We start from the raw sequence: 19,752 nt of genomic DNA, 5'->3' as shown, positions 1-19,752 counted from the left end.
TGCAAAAAGTACAAAAGTTAAAACTGAGGTGTTTTTTTTAAGGGAAAAAAAGCTTATTTTGAAATTCAAGACATCAATATGTTTCACAAAATGTTGGTCTATAAGTTTTTGGATAATGATACATTGTCATACATTATTTTTGTAATTTTTTGTCCAAACAATCAAGATCAAAGGGTTTAACAGAAGTATTGCATCAGCTGTTTAGGAATTACAGCCCACCATTTTCAGAGGCTCGAAGGTAAATGGAAACTTAACTGACAGGCATTTTCATTGCCAGGTGAGACCAGTTCCCTCATGATTTTACACAGATAAGAGATCGGGAGTTGGTCCAACTGTTGAACCTGAATTTGGTATCTGTTTACTGGAACTCTTAATATGATGTCCAAAGACATGTTGATGCAAGTGAGGCCAATGTTGGGTAGAAAACCAAACCAAAACAAACCTCTCTGAGAGATAGCAAAAATTTAAGAGTGGCTTAAAAAGAAAGAATGCACTGCCCACTGCCCAGCAACACCAAGAGGCCTAAAAAACCCCACAGAAGACAACTAAAGTGCAAGATGGCAAATTCTTTCTTTGCTTAAGAAAAACAACTTCACCGCCAGCAGAACCACGTCAGCAGTGTTGATTGATGATGTGATGTGTACAGGGCTACACTCTCTGCTCAGATTCAGCCCAGTGCTGCAAAACTGACTGGAGGGTGCATCACAGTGCAAGTGGATAATGACCCAAAGCAAACTGCAAAAGTAACCCAAGAGTTTCTTGAGGCAAAGAACTGAGATATCCTTTAATGGGCAAATCCGTGACTTGATCTCAACCCAACAAAGCATGCTTTTCAGTTACTGAAGCCAAGACTGAATGCAGGAAGTCCCACAAACAAGCAGGAACCGGCTGCAGTAAAGGCCTGGCAGACTGTGGCTGTTACCATATGATATTTCTGAACCATTGCTGCTTCTTCTTTTGCAGGTTCTGCTGACAGTAATTCAAAGACTATCCCCAGTTTTGTCCATGGGTTCTAGACTTCAGGTAGTCACTGACCACAAAGGATTTTCATCCAAGTATTTATAGTTAAAATTATATTAGTTTGACTAATTAGTTTTGAGCCTCTGAAAATGGGAAACTATGTATAAAAATGGCTGTAATTCCGAAACAGGTAAAAGCAACACTTTTGTTAAACCCCTTGAGTTAAAGCTGAAAGTCTGCTCTTCAATCACATTTGATTTAGTGCAGAGGCAAGACTAAAAAAAAATGTGTCTGTCCAAAGACCTATGGACCTAACTAGTTCAGACTGAGTTTTTAAGAGTTGGGTTGAGCTTGATGATGACCACTTAGTGATGTTTACTCCAGTGTGACGCATCAGCAGTTGTGTAACCCAGCCTCATTGGGTGTTTCGGCCATTTACCACAATACACCCTCAGGCAGGCTGATCAGACCTGGGTGTGTGTCACCTGGAGAGGTCATTTAGCTCCCCCAGCTGTCTCCTTTCTTCTCAGCCACAACCAGTGACTGCTTGTCTCTGCAACTGTGGCCAGTTCTTTAATGGTTTTCCTCTGGATCTGCCCTCTGATGCCGACTTCCTTCAGAAACCTTGATGTGGAACTACCAACAAAGCCCCTGCAACCCACCTTCACACTCCAGCCCCCTTCCTCTGCTTCATAGTGAAACTTTTTTCTTGCATGTGCTTCATCAATGGCATCTTCCCAAGGGACCTTCAGCTTAACGATGATGACATAGTGGAAGCATTTGGACCAGAGAACCAGATCTGGGCGCATGTTGGTACAAGTGATTTCTGACAGGAAGGGCTCAGTCCCTGGCTGCATCCAGTGGGCCTGAATCTGAGGGCGAGGCATTGTTCCACTGCTTCTCTCCTTTCTGGATGAAGGCTGTTTGTGGAAAGATAGGCTGGACAGCTGGTGGGATGGCATTGATGGTGGTTCTTTTGTGCAACAAAGCAGAGGCTAGGCACATGAGCACCTGATTGTGCCTCCAGGTGTATTTCCCTGAGTCAGACCGTCTTTACAACCCACCGAGATGTGTTTGAGGGTTACTGGGGCTGCACACAGATGTGAAAGGTACCCATTCCACAATATACCCATAATGCACTAATGTACCCGAGTGCCAAAATGGGCTTTAAATTATTTGCAAATCACTGCAAAAGAAAGACATTCCCACTCCCCACTGTCTAAACTATTTTTTAAACCAAAAGGCAGCATTCAGTCCACAGTTTAAATCATCACAAACCTGAATTCAACACTAGACAAAATGTCTATTCTGCTAGTTCATATCTTGAATTATATATTTAATATCCAGGGCAAGATTAGCAGTTTCTATAGCAACTTGTAATGCACTGAGTTTAGCTGTGAAGGAGTCTAGCACACGTGGCTGCACAGGAGTGTCTCTAAACAGGGGTGAAGGACAGAACTCTGCATATTTAGTGTTTAGATAAGTCCACTTACTACTTGGGCTACTTTCTACCAGACCGCAGCCACAGAAGCCCAAGCTATCATTGGTTTCTTTGATGCTATCTGCAGGGAGGGTCCAGTGATGAGCATGTGTCAGATCAATTAAAGAATTCCCACCATCGTGCTCCAGCGCTCCGGCTGTGGACTCCAGAGCACGGCAGAATAGCTCCACACCCAGAAGGTACTCTGTCTGTGAGCACCCTAATAATAATGCAGCCTCTGGTACATCATTCTTGCTCTAAGGTGAAAATAAGGCATCATGAAGACATGCCATCATGAAAGATATATGAAATCAATAAAACTGAAATGAAGAAGATCTCACCTTGTGTCTGACATAAGCAGCCAAGTGGGTTTCAGTACAGCCGCCCCCAAGTAAGGCAAATGGTTCCCTTAGGGTGAGTCTCAGCACATGTTCTGTCACCTGGCACACCACCTTTAGCACAAGCATATAAGGAAGTGACCACATTACTCTATTTGCCGCATTTACCTCATGTTAGTGGATATTCCAGATCTCTGTGTTAAGGCACGGATTTTAGACAGCTTAAAAAAAAAAATTGAAGAAATGTAATCTCTCCCCAGCTGTGATGGAAGAACACTATAAAATGAGCTTTATGGGGAAAATCCATTACGGACTTCTCATTTATTGAACTAATATATCATGGGAATTGTATATATTAGCAAGAGGGAGTCTTATGAGTTGAATCTATGTTGTTACAGGCAGCATAGTTTGTCCTTCTTGTGCATACATGACCAGTTTCACATCAATATGTCTCTCCATCCATCATTAACCCCAGAAGCCACCAACGCAGCTTTAACACCCACTTTATCTCACCTTCAGCTCATTTAACATGGTCTGGTTCCTGTGACAGAGGATCATTGTGCAGATCACTGACTCTCGAAGAGGGAGTAAATGAAGCATTGTCTTGGATCCAAACCGCCTGATACTGAGATCCCTCACATTCCCGTAGGCCTTGGATGGGATCGTGGTATGTAATGTAGCCACAGGTTGAGCCCCTATTCAAATTGAATTAAAGATTCGATATGAATATGATAAAGTCATTATAGATTCAATTATTACAGTAGTACAATGAGTTGACTTAAAATACAAATAAATCTATGGGTATTTAACTGGTGCTTGTATGTATGATATGACTGTGCAGCCTGCATTTAGGCCTACCTGTTAGCTGACTAAGTGGCTCCATAAGAGCAATTCCCAGTCTCTCTACCACTATGACACCATGACTCCTCAGGTATTGCTGCAAGACCGGGTGGATGACCTTCTGGCACACAAAGAGCTTCACCTCATTGTTAACCACCTGTCTGCCGAGCTCCAGCAGCTGACCCAGGATCTGCGAGTCTGTGTCTACACCTGGGTGGACCTCAATTACTCCATTTCCTAATTCGGAAAGATCCCCAGCAAGAGATGCACTGAAAACGACCACACTGAGCGGATTTGGCAGACTCTCTCCTTTGCTCAGACCATCAGGCATCTCCACCAGTAAACCTGGAAGCACTGCAGAGCTCAGCACAGAGTGGCCCTCTACAGGCACAGTCACGATTCTGCCAAGACTGACTACACCTGGGCTGCTACAGGGAACAGTGAGCAAAAAAGCTTGCACAGCCAATTTGCTGATGTAAAGTGTCTCTGGCTCCGTCAGTACACATGCAGGTTTGCTGGAGATAATACTTCGAGCTAACGTGATCAAGTTCTGACTGCTGCAGAAGTCGAGCTTCACTCTACAGTCACAGTCTTCTCGTTGCAGGTAGCTGGTACACAGAGCCAGCGAGTGCTTGTTCACTCTGATAGCCACACTTTCCCTGAGAGCAGACTTTTTGACTTGTTCAATAAGAGACAGACACAAGATAGCTGCAAACAAACCGCAGTCGCTGAAGCGGGATACGTGGTTGAGAATGGAGGTTTTTATCAGATTGATAAAAGGTTGCGAGGAGGAAACGGATGAAAGGAGAACCGATGAGGCAGAGGTGGTCACGACGTGCCCTCCGATGTTGTTGTGAACTTGTTTCAGTCTACCTGTGGGACCAAAACAAGATCTTAGTATCTGTTTCAGCAGGTAAAGCTTCTCGCAAATATCGGTGTTGTCCAGTGGCAGATCCGTGCAAACAGATGGAGATTTCTTGCTGAGTCGAGACATGCCCGAAGGAGTAATTTGTCAAACCAGGTTTAGCATAGTCGAAGTAGAGATTAGCAAAACACGCTGGTAGTGATGGTCGGATAATGATACCTTTAGAATTGCCTGACCAAAATTTAACAAAAAAAGAGGGGTGGAGTTAACAGATTAAGGTATTAAATCCAACCAACAACATTAATACCATATTGCATGGTCTAAAATATGATAACAAGCATATTTAGATATAATCCGAGAGTATGTAGTTTACGGATTAATAAAGGCATCGTAGAGACACAATCGTTTCCATGGTAGCGTCACAGCGTTTGGTCAATCAGCGGTCCTACTCGACAAACGGTCGCATTCGCTCGCTAGTCTCTAGTAACTGCTTCTCACGAGGAATAAACAACATAAAAGTGAATTTATGCACCTTTAAAGTCGGCGAGCAGTTGTCTAACTGTTTTTTTCTCCAAAAGTCACACGCTGAAAGTCCCATTCATACCGGCTTTCAGGTGTTGGACTACAAACTGATTGTGACGTCATCTCCTGTCGCCCCGCTGTTGAACAAACATTCAAAACTGTTGGCGGTAATTAAACCTTGGTTAACTTTACTATACATTTTACGCCTGTTTTATATTTAGTATATTATTTTATCATAGCACATTATATTATTGTAACTGTTAACGGAAGTAGTTTGTCGCGTAAGCTTAACTATTAAATAAATCTGTCTTTTTGCTAAAATCCAGCTGCTGTTCTCGACCGTGTACTTAATCAGGTGAAACCAACTGACTTCATAGCAATGACTCCTATCAAATTTGTGATTAAGGTAAGTAAAACGATGTACACAGTGCACAGATTCGTGTGGTATAGTGTTATATTAAATTAATATACTGTATTTGTTATTGATAAATGAGAGAGAGGAAAACAGTTAGTGAATCAGGAAGGGCAGAGGATTAGTAAAGAGGAAGTTAGGGCAGCTATGAAGAAGTTGAAATTATCATGAAGAATCATATGCGGAAAAATTGGTAGGAATATCAGGATATAGACAGGAAGACATCTACACGGTATCCAAAAGTACTCTATGTAGTTTTGAACTGAATGCAGGGCAAGAACCCAAAGGAAGAGATGTTGATTACTCGGTTGAGAATAGGACATACAGGATTAAACCATACGGTATAGAATGTTTTATTTACATAATTTATTTAATGTAGTACACCAGAAACGGTTGAACATGCACTAACACCCCCGTACCTACACCTGTAATGCACATGTATGTTGGGTTGCCAACTTACGGGTGCTGGCAGCTGAAAGAAGAAGATGATATATTTATTATATTAAATAGCATTGTGTTCCTATATTCAATATTTGTGTGCATCTTCTATTCTTTAATAATTGAGGAAATTAAGCTACATTGTTGAGGAACAATTTGAATACAATTTGCAGTTTTTAAAATTTAAATATGTAACATCAGGAGCAATGCAATATTATGGGCATTTTATTAAATAAATATGGACAGTTGGTAAAATTTAATGAAAATGCAAAATTTTCTAATTCTGAGTATTCCTGGAGATTGTGAGCCATAAAAAATATAAACTGTAGTGTTATTTTGTCAAGGAACCACATAGACAGGTCATTCATCCCAACAGCGAGTTAGACTGTATAACGCATCATAATGTCTTGAGTCACTTGGACACTTTACCTCCTCTGCCATCACTTTATCCTTACAATCCACATACATTTTATTTATTACACTCTCCCATATAATGCATACCGTGTATGCTGTGTACCTTACCGGCTACAAATGTATACAATATTTTGATATCTGTATATAGTGTTTTGATGTGTGTGTATATGTGTGTATATGTACATGTGTGTATTGACATTGATATATATATATTATGTATATAGTGCTTATGTATATGTGTATAGTTTTTTCTATTCTATTTTATTTTATTTTATTCTACTCTATTTTAGTTCATTTGTTTTTTACTCATGCTTTTCATTTTTCTCTATACTGAGCTGCTGTAATGCGCAAATTTCCCTGTCGTGGGATCATTAAAGTCTTATCTTATCTTATCTTATCTTATCTTATCTTATCTTAATTCTCCAGGTTGGCTCACTGTTATTTGACCACAGGAGCTGCTGCTGCTACTGGCATGTGTTCTTACTACAACAATGGTCTGAGACACATTACAGTTTGTAATAGCAAACAATAAGAAAATACCTGGTGTTAGCCCTTTTTTTTTTCTTTCACTTAGCGTACAATTAGCAAATATATATATAAATATAAATTAAAAACAGAATGTAATGATTTGCAGATCTCATAAACCCATATTTTATTCACAATGGAACACAGAAAATAAGTCAAATGTTTAAACTTGAGAAAATGTACCCTTAAAAATTAAGCTAATTTAGAATTTGATGGCATCAACACGTCTCAAAAAAGTTGGGATGAGGGAACAAAAGGCTGGAAATGTAATTTTTACTAAAAAGAAACTGCTAGAGGAACATTTTGCTGTTATTAGGTTAACTGGAAACAGGTGAGTAACACGATTGGCATCTTGGTGAAGCAAAGTTTCTCAGAAGTTAAGATGGGCAGAGGTTTACCAATCTGCAAAAAAATGTATCTACAAATTTCAGAATAATGTTCCTCAGCTTTAAATTGTGAAGACTTTGAATAACTCAGCACATCATAAAACAAAACAAAACAAAAAAAAAAAACAACAAAGAAGACCCAGGACTGTTGAGCAGCTAGAATCCTATATCAGACAAGAATGCGACAACATTCCTCTCAAAGAAGTTCAGCAAGTGGTCGCCTCAGTTTCCAGATGTTTACAGACTGCTATTAAAAGTAGAGGGGATGCTACACAGTGGTAAACATAGCCCTGTCCCAACTTTATTGAGACCTTTTTTTCTTTTCTTAAAATGTGACATTTTCTCAGTTTAAACATTTGAAATGTTTTTTTGTTTTTTTTTATGATCTATTATAAATAAAATGTGGCTTTATGAGATTTGCAGATCATTGCATTCTATTTTTATTTACATTTTACACAGAGCACCAGCTATTTTGGTATTGGGGTTGTGGTTGTAACTCTAGTTGAAATGTATTCGCTGAGAGCCTTTCTCAGTAAACTTTGTTATGGGCTATAAAACTGTTAAGTTTGTTTCAGCATGTTGTCAACCAGTATTTGTCATATATATATATTTGGGATATTTTTTTCTCCTAAGAAAAGGAGCTGTTGTGTGTTTGTTTTTTTTCCACTCACCACCAAATGCATTTTTCTATCATAAGATGCACACAAGATACCAAGGAACGAGATGAATATGCTTTCTGTTCGAGGTTTTTAGCTGTTTGTTTTACATCAAAATGGTAGAACAGCTACACACACTTCTTCCAGTGTGTGACATGAGTTTTTATGGTCTGTGCCAAACCTTTGAAAAGCTGTTGTGCTGCTATGGAAAATTTTGCAGCCCAGCAATACATCGTATGGCTGTTTTTCTAGCATTTGCTGTATTCATATTGTGATGCAAGATTTATTTATTTTTTCCTCAAAGTAGCAAATTATTTGTCCACTAGAGGGAGGTACAGATGCATGTTTCTACTGCTTTAAGGCCACATTATCATGCTGTGGTTCGTTCTTTGGAAAAAGTTGGAGTTTCTGGTCACCTTTTTGTAAACCTCATCTGACTGCCTCCCCAAGAGCCTTTTGTTAATGGACACAGCCATACAGCGAAGAGGAAACTCATTCTATTAAAAATCCGAGCTGTTCATCCTCAGTCTGTTGCTCTGACAGAAATAATGCACATCAGATGTTTTTGTTAAGTGCAGGGAAAGCTGCTGGTCTCTCTTTTGTTGATGTTTCATTTATTGAGAGTTTTGGATGAGGGGCTGCAGACATTTTCACTGATCTCTCACATCCTCCGTAATGCCGTGTGCGCCTAGCTGACCAGATATTGCATTCGTTCCCTTCTATTTGTTTCATATGCACGCCTGCATACAGGCTACCCCACCGCCCCCCCTCGACTGGATGTGGGAGAGTAAAAACCCTGTAGGTTCACGAAAGGTTCCTTCCCACTGGGTACATAATGATACTGTTGTGTTACTCTGCCTGAGAAAATCCACACAGCCTCTACCATGCTTAACCAGCTAACCACAACAAGTATATTAGAAGGGATCAGACCAAACAATAGCATTCAAGGCTCTGCCTATGTCTTAACTTTTGCAAAACAAACACCACTGCCACCATGTTTTTTAATGACTGAATTCACTTCTTAGAATAATAAAGAGTAAAAAAAATCTCCCGGTAGAGATTGTTTTCACAGATGTTGCAAACTGTGTTTGGTGTTTGCTAGTTTGCCCAGAGAATGAGGTTTGTCTGAGAAATTGTGAGTTGTGTTCTTGGATTAACCGTGGCATGTTTAGTAGGTTGTTCGGCGTCTTTTATGGTCCTTTCTACTGGGATGTTTTCAAAGCAGCTCTCTCCTCAGTCTGTGGAACTGCAGGAGGTGCTGGTATGTTCCTTCTTAAATAGGCTTAGACCATATAGTGACCTGCCACTTCTCAGACCTCCCGAAAAGGCCCCGCAGGCTAAAAAGCTGATCCACTCAAGTGCATGCCGTGTCTGCCAGGATGTTACTGCTACAGAGCCCTGCAATCTGCCTTCTATTAAGAGCATACACCGCCAGCCTTTTTTTTTTTAACCATCTAATGTAGTAAGTTGAGACAGAGACCAAAGTGTTTTTTTAAGAAATAAAAGATTTGAGTTATCACAGAGCAGTTTAATGTCAGAGGTTTATGTGCTGTTTAGTGTTATTGTTGCTCTGCAGATGAGCTCATAACAGACCACACATCATGGCTCTGAACAAAATGATTGTGTTTCTTGTTGGAAACATTATGACACTATCCATTTTCAAAAGAGAAAGTGACAAGGATAAAAAAAAGCCCCCTTTCATCTCAGCACTGGCCTACATTGCAGTACAGAAATCATATTTCCTAATGAGGAAAAACACTTCTCAGCTTGCTATTTCTGACTATCTACCAATTTCTCAAGGATGTGTCTGCCTGCGCTTTGTTTGCAGAGTTTTACCTGGAGATATTCCTGTCTGTTCTTGCTGCTGGAATTCCTCTCCTGGGTTGTGTCTCTTTTTATCATCAAATAAAGGGGACTCAGGTGTGCTAACATTCATCCGGAATGGAGGGAGGCTTGCACACACACACAAAAAAAACTGTGGTGTACTGTTTGTAAATAACATTTGCTTTGGGAATAATCAAGTCTCAAATGTTAATACTAAGTAGCTGGTGGTTTGAAAAAAATTGGAAAACAGAATTGTTCTTTTTTCTAAGGGGAAACCCAGGTGACTCATAGCAAAAAGAGAGAGCTGGGAATGAGGAAAATAAAGCCAAAGTTGTCACACCCACAGATCTAAAGAGTTCCCCAGGGTGCTTTGCAGACTTTGCAGAAGGAAAGTCAGAAAAAGAGAGAGACAAAGGGAGAGTTGGATAGATGCAAGTTTTATTGAGTGAGACCGCATCTGCTGCCCCTTCTTTCCCAATGTAAACATCTGCGGCTGGTTAGTGTTAGCCTCTGAGCTAAGTGCAGTCTGAGAAGGTCTGGTTCTTACACTGCGATAGCAATGGCAAAGGGCAGCGAGGTGGGGAGGCGGGTAAAGCTGGGCCCCGTGTCGAACTTGGAGCAGCGCAGGCGGGAGGTTGGAGAGCCGGGTCTGGGAGAGAGATAAGGGAAGGTAAAGAGTGTTTTGGGAACTGAGAGGGATATAGACCAGAGCTCTGCAGACTAGACAAAAGTAAAGGAGTCATTGGGAAGTGTTTATTTACAGACAGAAAATATAAAAGGACCTTTCTCGTGTTGTGCTGTGGACTGTGGGCAGGTCTATTATCTGTTTTTTATGTTTTTCTCTTCGTTAACCTTTTTTTTCCTCCCCTTGTAAGTTATCGGTTGAGCAGCAGGAAGGCATGGGATAGAGAAGCTGAGCCTAGCCTGCAGGAAGACTCGGTCCAATCTATTCACTGTGTGACAGCAGCACACAAAAGATGGCACAATAAAGGATTTGGGATTAAGTAGCGCTTCTTGCCACTAGGGTTTAATCCCGGGATCCGGGATTCCCGGGAAATGCGATCAGAACCATTTCCCGTTTCCCGGGAAACGTTAGACGGGAAACCGGGAAAAAAGTCGCGCGCGTCGATTTGACTTTCAGAAAGAAAAGAAAGCTTCAGAATGTTAAATTTAAGGAAATATTGAGAGAAGGGTTCGTTTAATGCGAAAAGCATTACTCTTCATTTCAGGCACGTTCAGCCTCCGTTTAAGGCTTCAGCCTTCATCTCAAGCGTTTTAATAGAGGTATTACACAGTTGTGGTTTTTTCCTCTTTAATTTGTTGAAATCGTAGGCAATGTGTTTACCCTAAGGTATTTTGTATTATATAATTTTATATTATTATATATTGTTATATTGCATTATATAGCCTATAAAATACGCCTGCCCTGAACAATAAAGAAATATCTGTTTAACTTCGAGTGTTTCTTTTCCTCGTTTGCAGCCGCTTACTAACAATCATGAATTAGGATACGGGCCTAATGTGTGAAGAAATTATCATGAAATAGATTGCTTTAACATATTTCGCTTTTAAAATGGAGTTGAGTAAAATGTATATTTTTTAGGCTATAAGGATTGGCCAGTTTTTCAAAAGACGATTCACAGCGAACCTACTTTAACCCTCAGACACGGTGTTATAAATTTGCTGTTGCCAGAATGGCAATGACCAAGTCGTAGTGCATTACTCAAGGCCCTGTGTTATGCCATATTATAGTGTAGTACGGTAGTTAACTTTTCAATGACTATTACAGCGTTCCACTGGTGGAGATATAGTGCAACAGATGTCGCCACGACAGCGTGGCTGAGCCATTATCAATGCTGTGGAGATGAACCGTATTGTTTTGCACCAGCAGTTGTAAAATAGCTTGGTATAATTCCATGTACAATGGAGGAATATTCGAATTATATTTGTTAAGGGAGTGTTAAGGAACGATACAACACCGCATATCTCGAGCACTCGAATCTCGAGATGTAGGTTTTATTGCGTTAATCAAGCCAACGTTGCCCCCTACTGGGCATAACAGGACATAGCTGGAAAGCTACCTCTACAATATCACAATAGGTTAAGGCCGACACAGGCTACAGAAGGCCTAATTAAAATAAAAAAATAAATAAACTTTTTCCCGGGATTCCCGGGAAATGGCTCGTCATTTCCCGGGATTTGATTCATGTCATTTTCGGGAAAAATATTAAACCCTACTTGCCACCTCTCGTTCAGCCTTCAACCTCTGTTCATAACTAAAGCCTGAGCAAAGCAGAGAACAAAGCGGTGCTGGCCCACTTTAGTATGTATGAAAAGAGTAACTTCCTCTTGAACTTGGCCCTTTATCACAACTTTTCTTTCCAACAACAGTGACAGATGCTCTGAGTATTTCCTTAAATGTGTCACAAAGTAAAATAGCTCATCGGTTTCATCAGTGAACATGTCACATTTAATGAAACCCTTGGGGTCCTGAAAACGACATGGTAGAAACTGTCACAGGAAAGAAAAAATCCATATATATATATATATATATATATATATATATATATATGGAGTTTTTACTGATAAGGGCACTGTAAAATTATCTGTTACATTTTACTGGGTTTTGATTATTTTCTAAGAAAGATATAACGCTTATGGTTTTATAACTACATCTAAAAAGTATATTGCTCTTTGCAATGATCTCACTTTAAAAAGAGTCATAGATGGGCCTTAGCTGAGATACATGAAGGTCATAGTTTGTGGTATAGTTCAGCCAAGAGATGCACTGGTCACTCTTTGTGCTGGGAGTTGACAAATTTAGACCACATGATGTGATTGTCCTCGGAGCCTTTGTGCAAAATTAAATTAAATGCAAAATTCTGCTGCTATTCCGTCTTACCTGCCACATTAAGCATAAATGTCCCTTGTAAAAAGCTCTAGTTTCTTTAGTACCTAAACAGCAAAGCCTTGGCTAAGATATCGACACTTTTGCAGGTAATTTGTCTCCACCAAACTGGCACTTTTGCCGGGCAAATTAATTGGTTTCTCATTAGGGTGATTGCATTAGTTTGCATTCCTGACAAAATCCCCGGTTTCTGAGAATCCCACAGAATCACATGCTGTTTTTGTGTAAGGGCAGACCAGTGTTTATCATTAACTTCCAATTCCCAGTCGAGCCTTGTCTGCTGTTCTAATGTGATAAAAAGAAGTTAGTCTAAAGCTTGCTACTTGTCTGGCTTTTGGCCCAAAACAGACTCAATCAGGAGCACAGAAACCATGTCAGGGGATTTACAATGCTACACTTCTCTGTAAAGAACTCTGAACCTTATTCTGCTCGCCTCATTTTTATCAAATTATTGTGGCATCACTCTTTAGAGTTTGGATGATATTATGCAAACTCTGAGATTCAATCACACATTAGATTGTGTGATTTTTGAGCCATTTAATTCAATGATCTGGAGGTTTTGAGGGAATATAATAAGGTCCAGTGACCACAAAAATTACCATAAGTGTTAACTGAACATTTGTCTTGCATTGTCAGTAAAAACTAAAGATTATAAGGATTTATCATAGAGCGGTTAGTCTGGATGATCTGTTAACTTGTCTGTAGTGAAAGGAGGTAGGTCTCAGAAGTCAGGAATCAGGATACTAAAAATCCATTCTGCATGTGTCAACTCCACTAGCTGGTCTCTGTGTTTTGATTGACAGGGTCTGACCCTCTGTTGCTAGGCTTTCCCACACATGGGTATTTGTAGGAGGCCACCAGTCATCGGTGGACAACTGTGAGACAAAGGTCAAAAGATGAAGAGAATGCTAATCTTTAGGGACGAGCTGATGCTGACAGGCAACATGCACACAATTTAAACATGAGGCTCCATTCTGGTCCGTGGCATTCATTTCTTTGTGCAAGCAGACTATTGTATAAGAACCTTTCTGTATTGTTTGCACTACCCTGTTTGTTTGTTTTTAGCAGTTTTCCATTTGTACATATATTTTAACATTGGGAATCGCATTAGTACTTCAGCATGAATTGGCATGCATTAGTGCTTTAGGACTGCACATATGCTGCAGGGCAACACTGCAAGACATGACTGAGAGTAAAGCCAACAAGAAACATTCACTTATCAGTCATATGGGGGCACCCTCTCCTCTAGTTGAGCTGTAGAAATAAGAAAGCCGCTTCACTTCATTTAATATAATGCAGAAAGAATTAGAGAGGATAATGCTCTCAAGGGGGAAAATAATGCAAAATATTTGGCAGCTTGATTTGCTCACATGTAACCTTTAATAACATCTGATGAAAGGTTTGCAGCCAAACTTCAGTTTTACCAGTTCAGGAACAATGCAGTACTTTGATGAGGGAGCTAAGCTCACTCCTAACTAGCGAGAGAAGGAGACAGTTGGACAAAGTTTGGAGGTGGGAAATGTAGATTGGTGTCCAGAGTTAGACCATTAGTAGACAGTGGCTTTGCCTATACACCCTGCAGGATGAGGTCTCTCACGTCACACTGGAAGCATGTTGGAACATCCCACAAGTCTGGGTTGTAGAGTTTAATCATCTTGTCTATAATATGTACTAGCCCAGAGGATATGCCTGCTTCAAAACAAAGCTTTTAGTGTGCAAAAGTTTCCCCTGTTGCTAAAATGATCCAGTGATCCTTCTCCTCTTGTTACACACTCTTTAAGTTCTACATTGTGAGCCTCAGGTCAGTGTCTGGTTTTGGCTTTAAATGACCTTTTGTGTTTTTGCACCGTCATTCACTTGAATGCTTTTTTGCCGCATTATCACTCTGGGTTTTAGTACTCGCTGCGCCTCTGTGTCATGTTGTGGGTGGTCTCAGTCCATCCATTACTTTCTTGACTATGGAGAGGCGAAGTTCACACGAGACTCACATCCATTTGCTCTCTCCAGAGGGCAGCTTTTGCACTCGTGTGTAAACCATAATCAGGCTAGTTTGAGAATCATAACTTAACCAGCAGCAGCACTTTTGGCCTCCCTGTATCTTATTGCTTATTGTCACAAGGACATCGTGCTTCATGCCACTCTACTGCCCTTCTCTTTGCTTTCTATAGGATTAAAAAGAAAAGGTAGCTCTGTGGAGTTTTATTACCTTTCTGATTCAAACTGGGATAATAATCCTCATTTTTGTGGTACATCTTTCCTGCAGCCTACTGTGACCTGAGGCTGTGTTCCACTGCATTGCAGATATATTTTAATCTGAGAGAGGGGAAATATGAGGCGACAAACGGGGCCATACTTTTTGTAAAGAGATTGGTAGAGAGATGGCTAGACAGAGAAACAGGAGGGAGTGGACTGCTGTGAGAGGCCTGGGGTGATGTTTGAGGACACAGGGGGTCGTTGTGGTTTGTCTCGCTGTCAATCACCCGGACTCTGATTCCCTTTGTTGCCTGTGAGCTCAGTGCCCCTCAGCAACCTGTGGCTGTGCTTTCTCTTTGTGTTACAGTGTGGGAACTATGCTGTACTGGTGGATCTCCACGTTCTGCCCCTGGGCGGCCAAGAGGACACCAGCTGGTTTACTATGAGCCACATCGAGGTACAGACACGGGAAGATGGGTGTGGTTGTTAATAAGTGTGAAAGGGAGTATATGGCTTCTTTCCTGCTGGAAACCTTTTCAAAGGACAGCAGCAGCATAGAATCTAAAATGACGTTGAGCCGTCTCTATCTTCATTGTTGCAGAACTGTTCCCATCTCCCGCTCAGCCACTTGTGGCGTTTCAGTACTCATCTTTGCCTCTTCTGATCATTAAGCTTTACTCGTAAAGTCAAATCAAAACTTATGTTCTCTTACTAGTTCAACATATACTTACTGTTTATGTCTTGAATATGTGTTTTTTTTAGGAGGTTACAACCCTGGTTCAAAATTCTGTGGACCAGAGAGTTAAGCAGTATACCGAGTTCCTCCACAGTAGAAGACAGCCCAAACAGAAGAAGGAGCTGGCACCAGCTTCAGCCTTTTCTGTCAAAGGTAACACACCGTATCTCGATCCTTGTTATACTCGACCGTTTTCTCTAGGGGAAACTAGTCCAGTGCTTATCAATTTGTATAATTTTTGTTTTAAGATCCATTATTTAATATAACACTGTGTTTTGTTTTGTTTTTTTCCATGGAAAATTGGGATCAATTGTCATGTGGTTATTAACACAGGTTGTATTTATTCTGTTTTGAAATCATTGTTGCTCATTCTGATGGTGTGAAGTCATCTATGTCGTCCCTTTCTTTCTCTTAGGTGTGTCTATCATTAATGCTTGAATAAGTAAAATGGTTTACTTTGGCTTTGAACTCAGTCCCACTATTTACTCACACAAAGCAGAGCTATTGCTGTTTGCATGTAGGTGGACTGTTGAAATTTCTAAGCAGAATGCAAATGCAGTTACAAAACAAAGTTACAGGAAAGTATTTCATGGATACTTTCTTGAGTGGGTGAAAAGACAACAGAACTAGTTGGGACATGGTGGCTCCCTACGCCCAGGGTGTGACCTGTGAAGACAAGAGCTGATAGGAGTTTTTATACTTTGTTGCAGTTTGTTTGACTTGGCATGTCTCATACATTTGTACATGCAAGATCATTAAAACTGCTAACGTTTGTTATCGTACTGTTTAATGCGCCACTGGCTAGTTTGAGTTTATCTGCACCTGCAGTTAAATGATACCATCAGAAACAGCTGCTGTGACACAGAGAACAATGTACAGCAAATATCAATAAATTATGCACCAATCTGAATAAGCCATTTCAGTTCATGCCTGTTTTATGCAATATCGCTACCCCCCCAAGCTATCCACATACATGCCTTTGAAGCACTATAAACCTGTAAAGCATCAGAGGAACCTCCAGCTGTGTGCTGTAAGACAGACAGGTTTTGTCACAGGTAGCAGTTAAGGGCAGTTAAACTGGGCTCTCTCAGCAGGACTAGCCTGAATGTTAGAGTGGGATTACAGGGCAGTCAGCCCCATAAAGTTTCTCCTGCGGCTACAGCTCTGCCTCTCACGCTACCTCCCACACACACTTAGTCTTACCACCTTTTCATTGCTTTCACACATAGTGTATATGTGCACTTTTTTCTACTTATTTATTTTTCTTGATATAGTCGACGATGCGTGCACACAGGTGCTCTGAAAGAGCGTGAACCAGAAGTTGCACAGTGTGTTTGAGACATATATCCTCCCCCTGGGTTAGGTGTGAACATGCTGACAGTGTAAGGTTACTGAAAAGCCTGACTCACATTTCCCATGACAGACTGATGTGAGACAGATATCTCTAATGATGGTGGCAGTTTAAAGCTCCACACGTGCGCGCACACACGCACACATCACACGTGCATGCACAGTTTACAGTGTGAACAAGGAGACTATCAGCATTTCAGCAGTGAAATATGCATGTAAAAATGATTAAGCTCCCTGCAGCTTTGAGAAAAAGAATTGAACCAGTGGAACATGACTCCGTACCATATAAGAGAATTTTCCACTTTCACAACATGAAAAGGTATAGTGCCTCAAACAGGCCTGCACAGTTCATGTTCTCTAGTCCTATTAGAGGTCTTAAGTGAGTGTAATGACATTCTTGGGCTTTTCATTGCCCCATGTGAGGGAGGTGGCGGAGCAGTAAAGGTTGAGACTGTGACTGTGAGAAGTGAGCATGCAGGCAGGAGACATAAAAAAGGGAGGACAGGCTATAGGCGTAGCAAGGGAAAGCCAGCAAATCTCAGGGTGGGTATTAAGTATTGGGGGTGTCCATTCTGCAATGGAGGCAAACACTAACCTTTCAGACTGTTCAATAGCATGAAGCAGAAATAGTTTTTTGTTTTCAAGAGGACCTGTTTGCATCTGTTTGTATCATATTTGATATCCGAATTGTCCTGGATATCATGGTGTGAGCCACATGTGATGAAACACATGCACATGCATGTTGTTGCATATAGAGAAAGGTGTCAGGCAGGGTAGTACTGATGTCTATGCCAAGAATAGGCAGATGGACTGTTGCGCTATGTGTGAGATGGTGTGGGAGGGGGCTTTGTGGGTCTTGTGTGAGGCGGCGTTTGAGCTGGTGCCAGTGTAAAATCACAGGGACTTCCGCCAACAGACAGCGGTAAGAACAGCGTAACAGCCTCAGCTGTTGGCACTTCAAATGAGCCATCAACAGCTTTTAGCATTCCAAGACCCTTCAGCACAAATGCTTGTATCTGAGTTCTTTCTATGGGTTATGGTATTTATGTATGTATGCTGTGCTGGATGCATATGTGTGTGTATAGCACCCAGTGAACAAGTCAAAGAGCAGCTTATCTTATGTCTTCTGTCAACATAAATCTAGGCCATTTCTACAAATCTCAGCTGCAGAAGCCAATTCCAACTGTCAGCCCCCCACCCCTCTCATTTTTTACACAGGCTACTTGAGACTTCGTGATTAGCTCACAGTGATGTGATTTATTTATGTTTTTAGAGAGATGAACAGAGGGAACTTTTCCCACCAAACATTTTGGCTCTGGACCTGCAGAATGGACATGGTAGACTTTAAAAGTCCAGGGAAGGGGAGCTTGAGTGAGGCCTCATGCATTCTCACTGGTAGACCGTGTTCAACACACCCACATTTCTCAGAGTAATTACACAATGAAAATGAATGCATAATAAGTTCTCTGTGTTTTGAATGACATTTTTGTTATTCAAGATGATATTTGAGCAATTTAAATGAGTGCATAATATGTTCTCTGTGTTTTGAATGACATTTTTGTCATTCAAGATGATATCTGAGTAAGGGAGCTGGTGGTTATGCTCCATGACAAAGAGTTGATGAAAATTCATGTCAGATGCCAACATCTTGAGCAACATGCTGTCTAAAAACATGCAGACATGAACAACATAGAGAGTGTCTAAAAGACTGTCATACATCACCTACTGTATATCCTTTTCCCTTTTTCACCGGATTAAATTTAGGTTACTTACCCTGCCGATCCTGCACTCTCCTGGCTAATATTGTTTCCACTCCAGGGGATATTGATTTTGTAGACCATAATAGCAAGTGCACTTGTGTGAATGGGTAGAGTGTAAACTGAGAAGTCCCATTTTACATGGATTTATTTAACATGCCATTTCAAATTGGCAAAGCACATTGCCAGATGTCTTTGCCATTAGTATTGATAGAGGCACACAGAGCTCAGGTATGGTTTAGCCTGGCATTTGGAGTCCTCCTACAAGTCAGGGGACTTAGAGGCATTCTGGCAAAATGGTACCTAGAGTCAGTTTGAGCCCATGAGCTGGTTCCTTCTTCCTCTCCTTGCACAGGTGCCAGGGCTTAGAGGGAGGGAACACCTGCCAGTCTGTTTCCCCATGGCCGCGGCAGGCTGGAGAGGCATTTTCCCAGGCTCCCCAGATGAATGGTCACTAATAGCCGTGGGAGAGGGCTTTGCGAGTGCTGCACAGTGTACCACTGACTCCTTTTGGCAGGCCTATGAAGGGGGCTTAAGGCAGCCTGGCCACAGCCAATGCAGGAAAAGCACAAGTGTTGCTGGATAGCTTTACTGCTGGAGAATGTGTTTACGAATGACCATCTCCCTTCCAATGAAGAATGCGGAGGATGTTCAGGGACAAAAAGGGAGATGGTTAATTTTTTGCTCAGCTCTGTCAGAGATCTAGCTTTTGTTTGACTTAATAAAGCATTTCAAGTTCTGCTGCCCAATAATAAAATGGGTTTTTAATTAGGATAGCATGTGACATTTTCTGTGCAGATATGTAAAGCAGTGTACGTGTTGCTTGTGTTCATTTTAGTGAGGTTTCAGCCTGGAAACAAACCTTTCAGCCTCGTACTGTGATGATTCTCTTGAGGCAGAAGCGTGTTAAATGTCATTATGTGATGACAGTCTGTTTTAACACACTTTGTTTCTTTGAGGTGCCACCTCAGCTATTACTATTTATATCAGTGACTGTTATGTGGGAACACGTCTGTAACTAGAGAAGGATGCCTGTGTGGTTTAGTTACCTGCCCTGCTCTGTGTTACTGGGCGTGAGGCAGGCTGGGATTAGGGCAAGAGGGAAACAGAGACCTGTGACAGGAACAAAGGAATTCCAAGGCCTAGGC

The 19,752-nt window shown here is 41.1% G+C and overlaps 2 protein-coding genes across 2 annotated transcripts in view; one reads left to right on the top strand and one right to left on the bottom strand.

Moving 5' to 3' along the window:
• Positions 1 to 31: 31 nt before the first annotated feature.
• On the bottom strand, positions 32 to 4,847 carry mkks (MKKS centrosomal shuttling protein). The gene is made up of 4 exons (XM_030748733.1): positions 3,637 to 4,847; positions 3,292 to 3,473; positions 2,782 to 2,892; positions 32 to 2,697 (listed from the first exon to the last, which is right to left on the bottom strand). The coding sequence occupies exons 1-4, from the start codon at positions 4,610 to 4,612 to the stop codon at positions 2,272 to 2,274; spliced, it is 1,695 nt and encodes a 564-aa protein (XP_030604593.1). The 5' UTR covers positions 4,613 to 4,847; the 3' UTR covers positions 32 to 2,271.
• slx4ip (SLX4 interacting protein) overlaps positions 4,135 to 19,752 on the top strand; it is a 36,466-nt gene continuing 20,848 nt past the window's right edge. Inside the window, 4 exon segments of the mRNA XM_030748734.1 lie at positions 4,135 to 5,185; positions 5,344 to 5,411; positions 15,129 to 15,218; positions 15,524 to 15,650. Of these exon segments, the coding sequence (XP_030604594.1) occupies positions 4,894 to 5,185; positions 5,344 to 5,411; positions 15,129 to 15,218; positions 15,524 to 15,650 (577 nt within the window). The 5' untranslated portion in view covers positions 4,135 to 4,893.

Source organism: Archocentrus centrarchus, chromosome 15 (genome assembly GCF_007364275.1).
Source record: "Archocentrus centrarchus isolate MPI-CPG fArcCen1 chromosome 15, fArcCen1, whole genome shotgun sequence".
Classification (NCBI taxonomy): domain Eukaryota; kingdom Metazoa; phylum Chordata; class Actinopteri; order Cichliformes; family Cichlidae; genus Archocentrus; species Archocentrus centrarchus.
The sequence above is the reverse complement of the archived record's forward strand: the minus strand, read 5'-3'. Positions and strand labels throughout refer to the sequence as shown.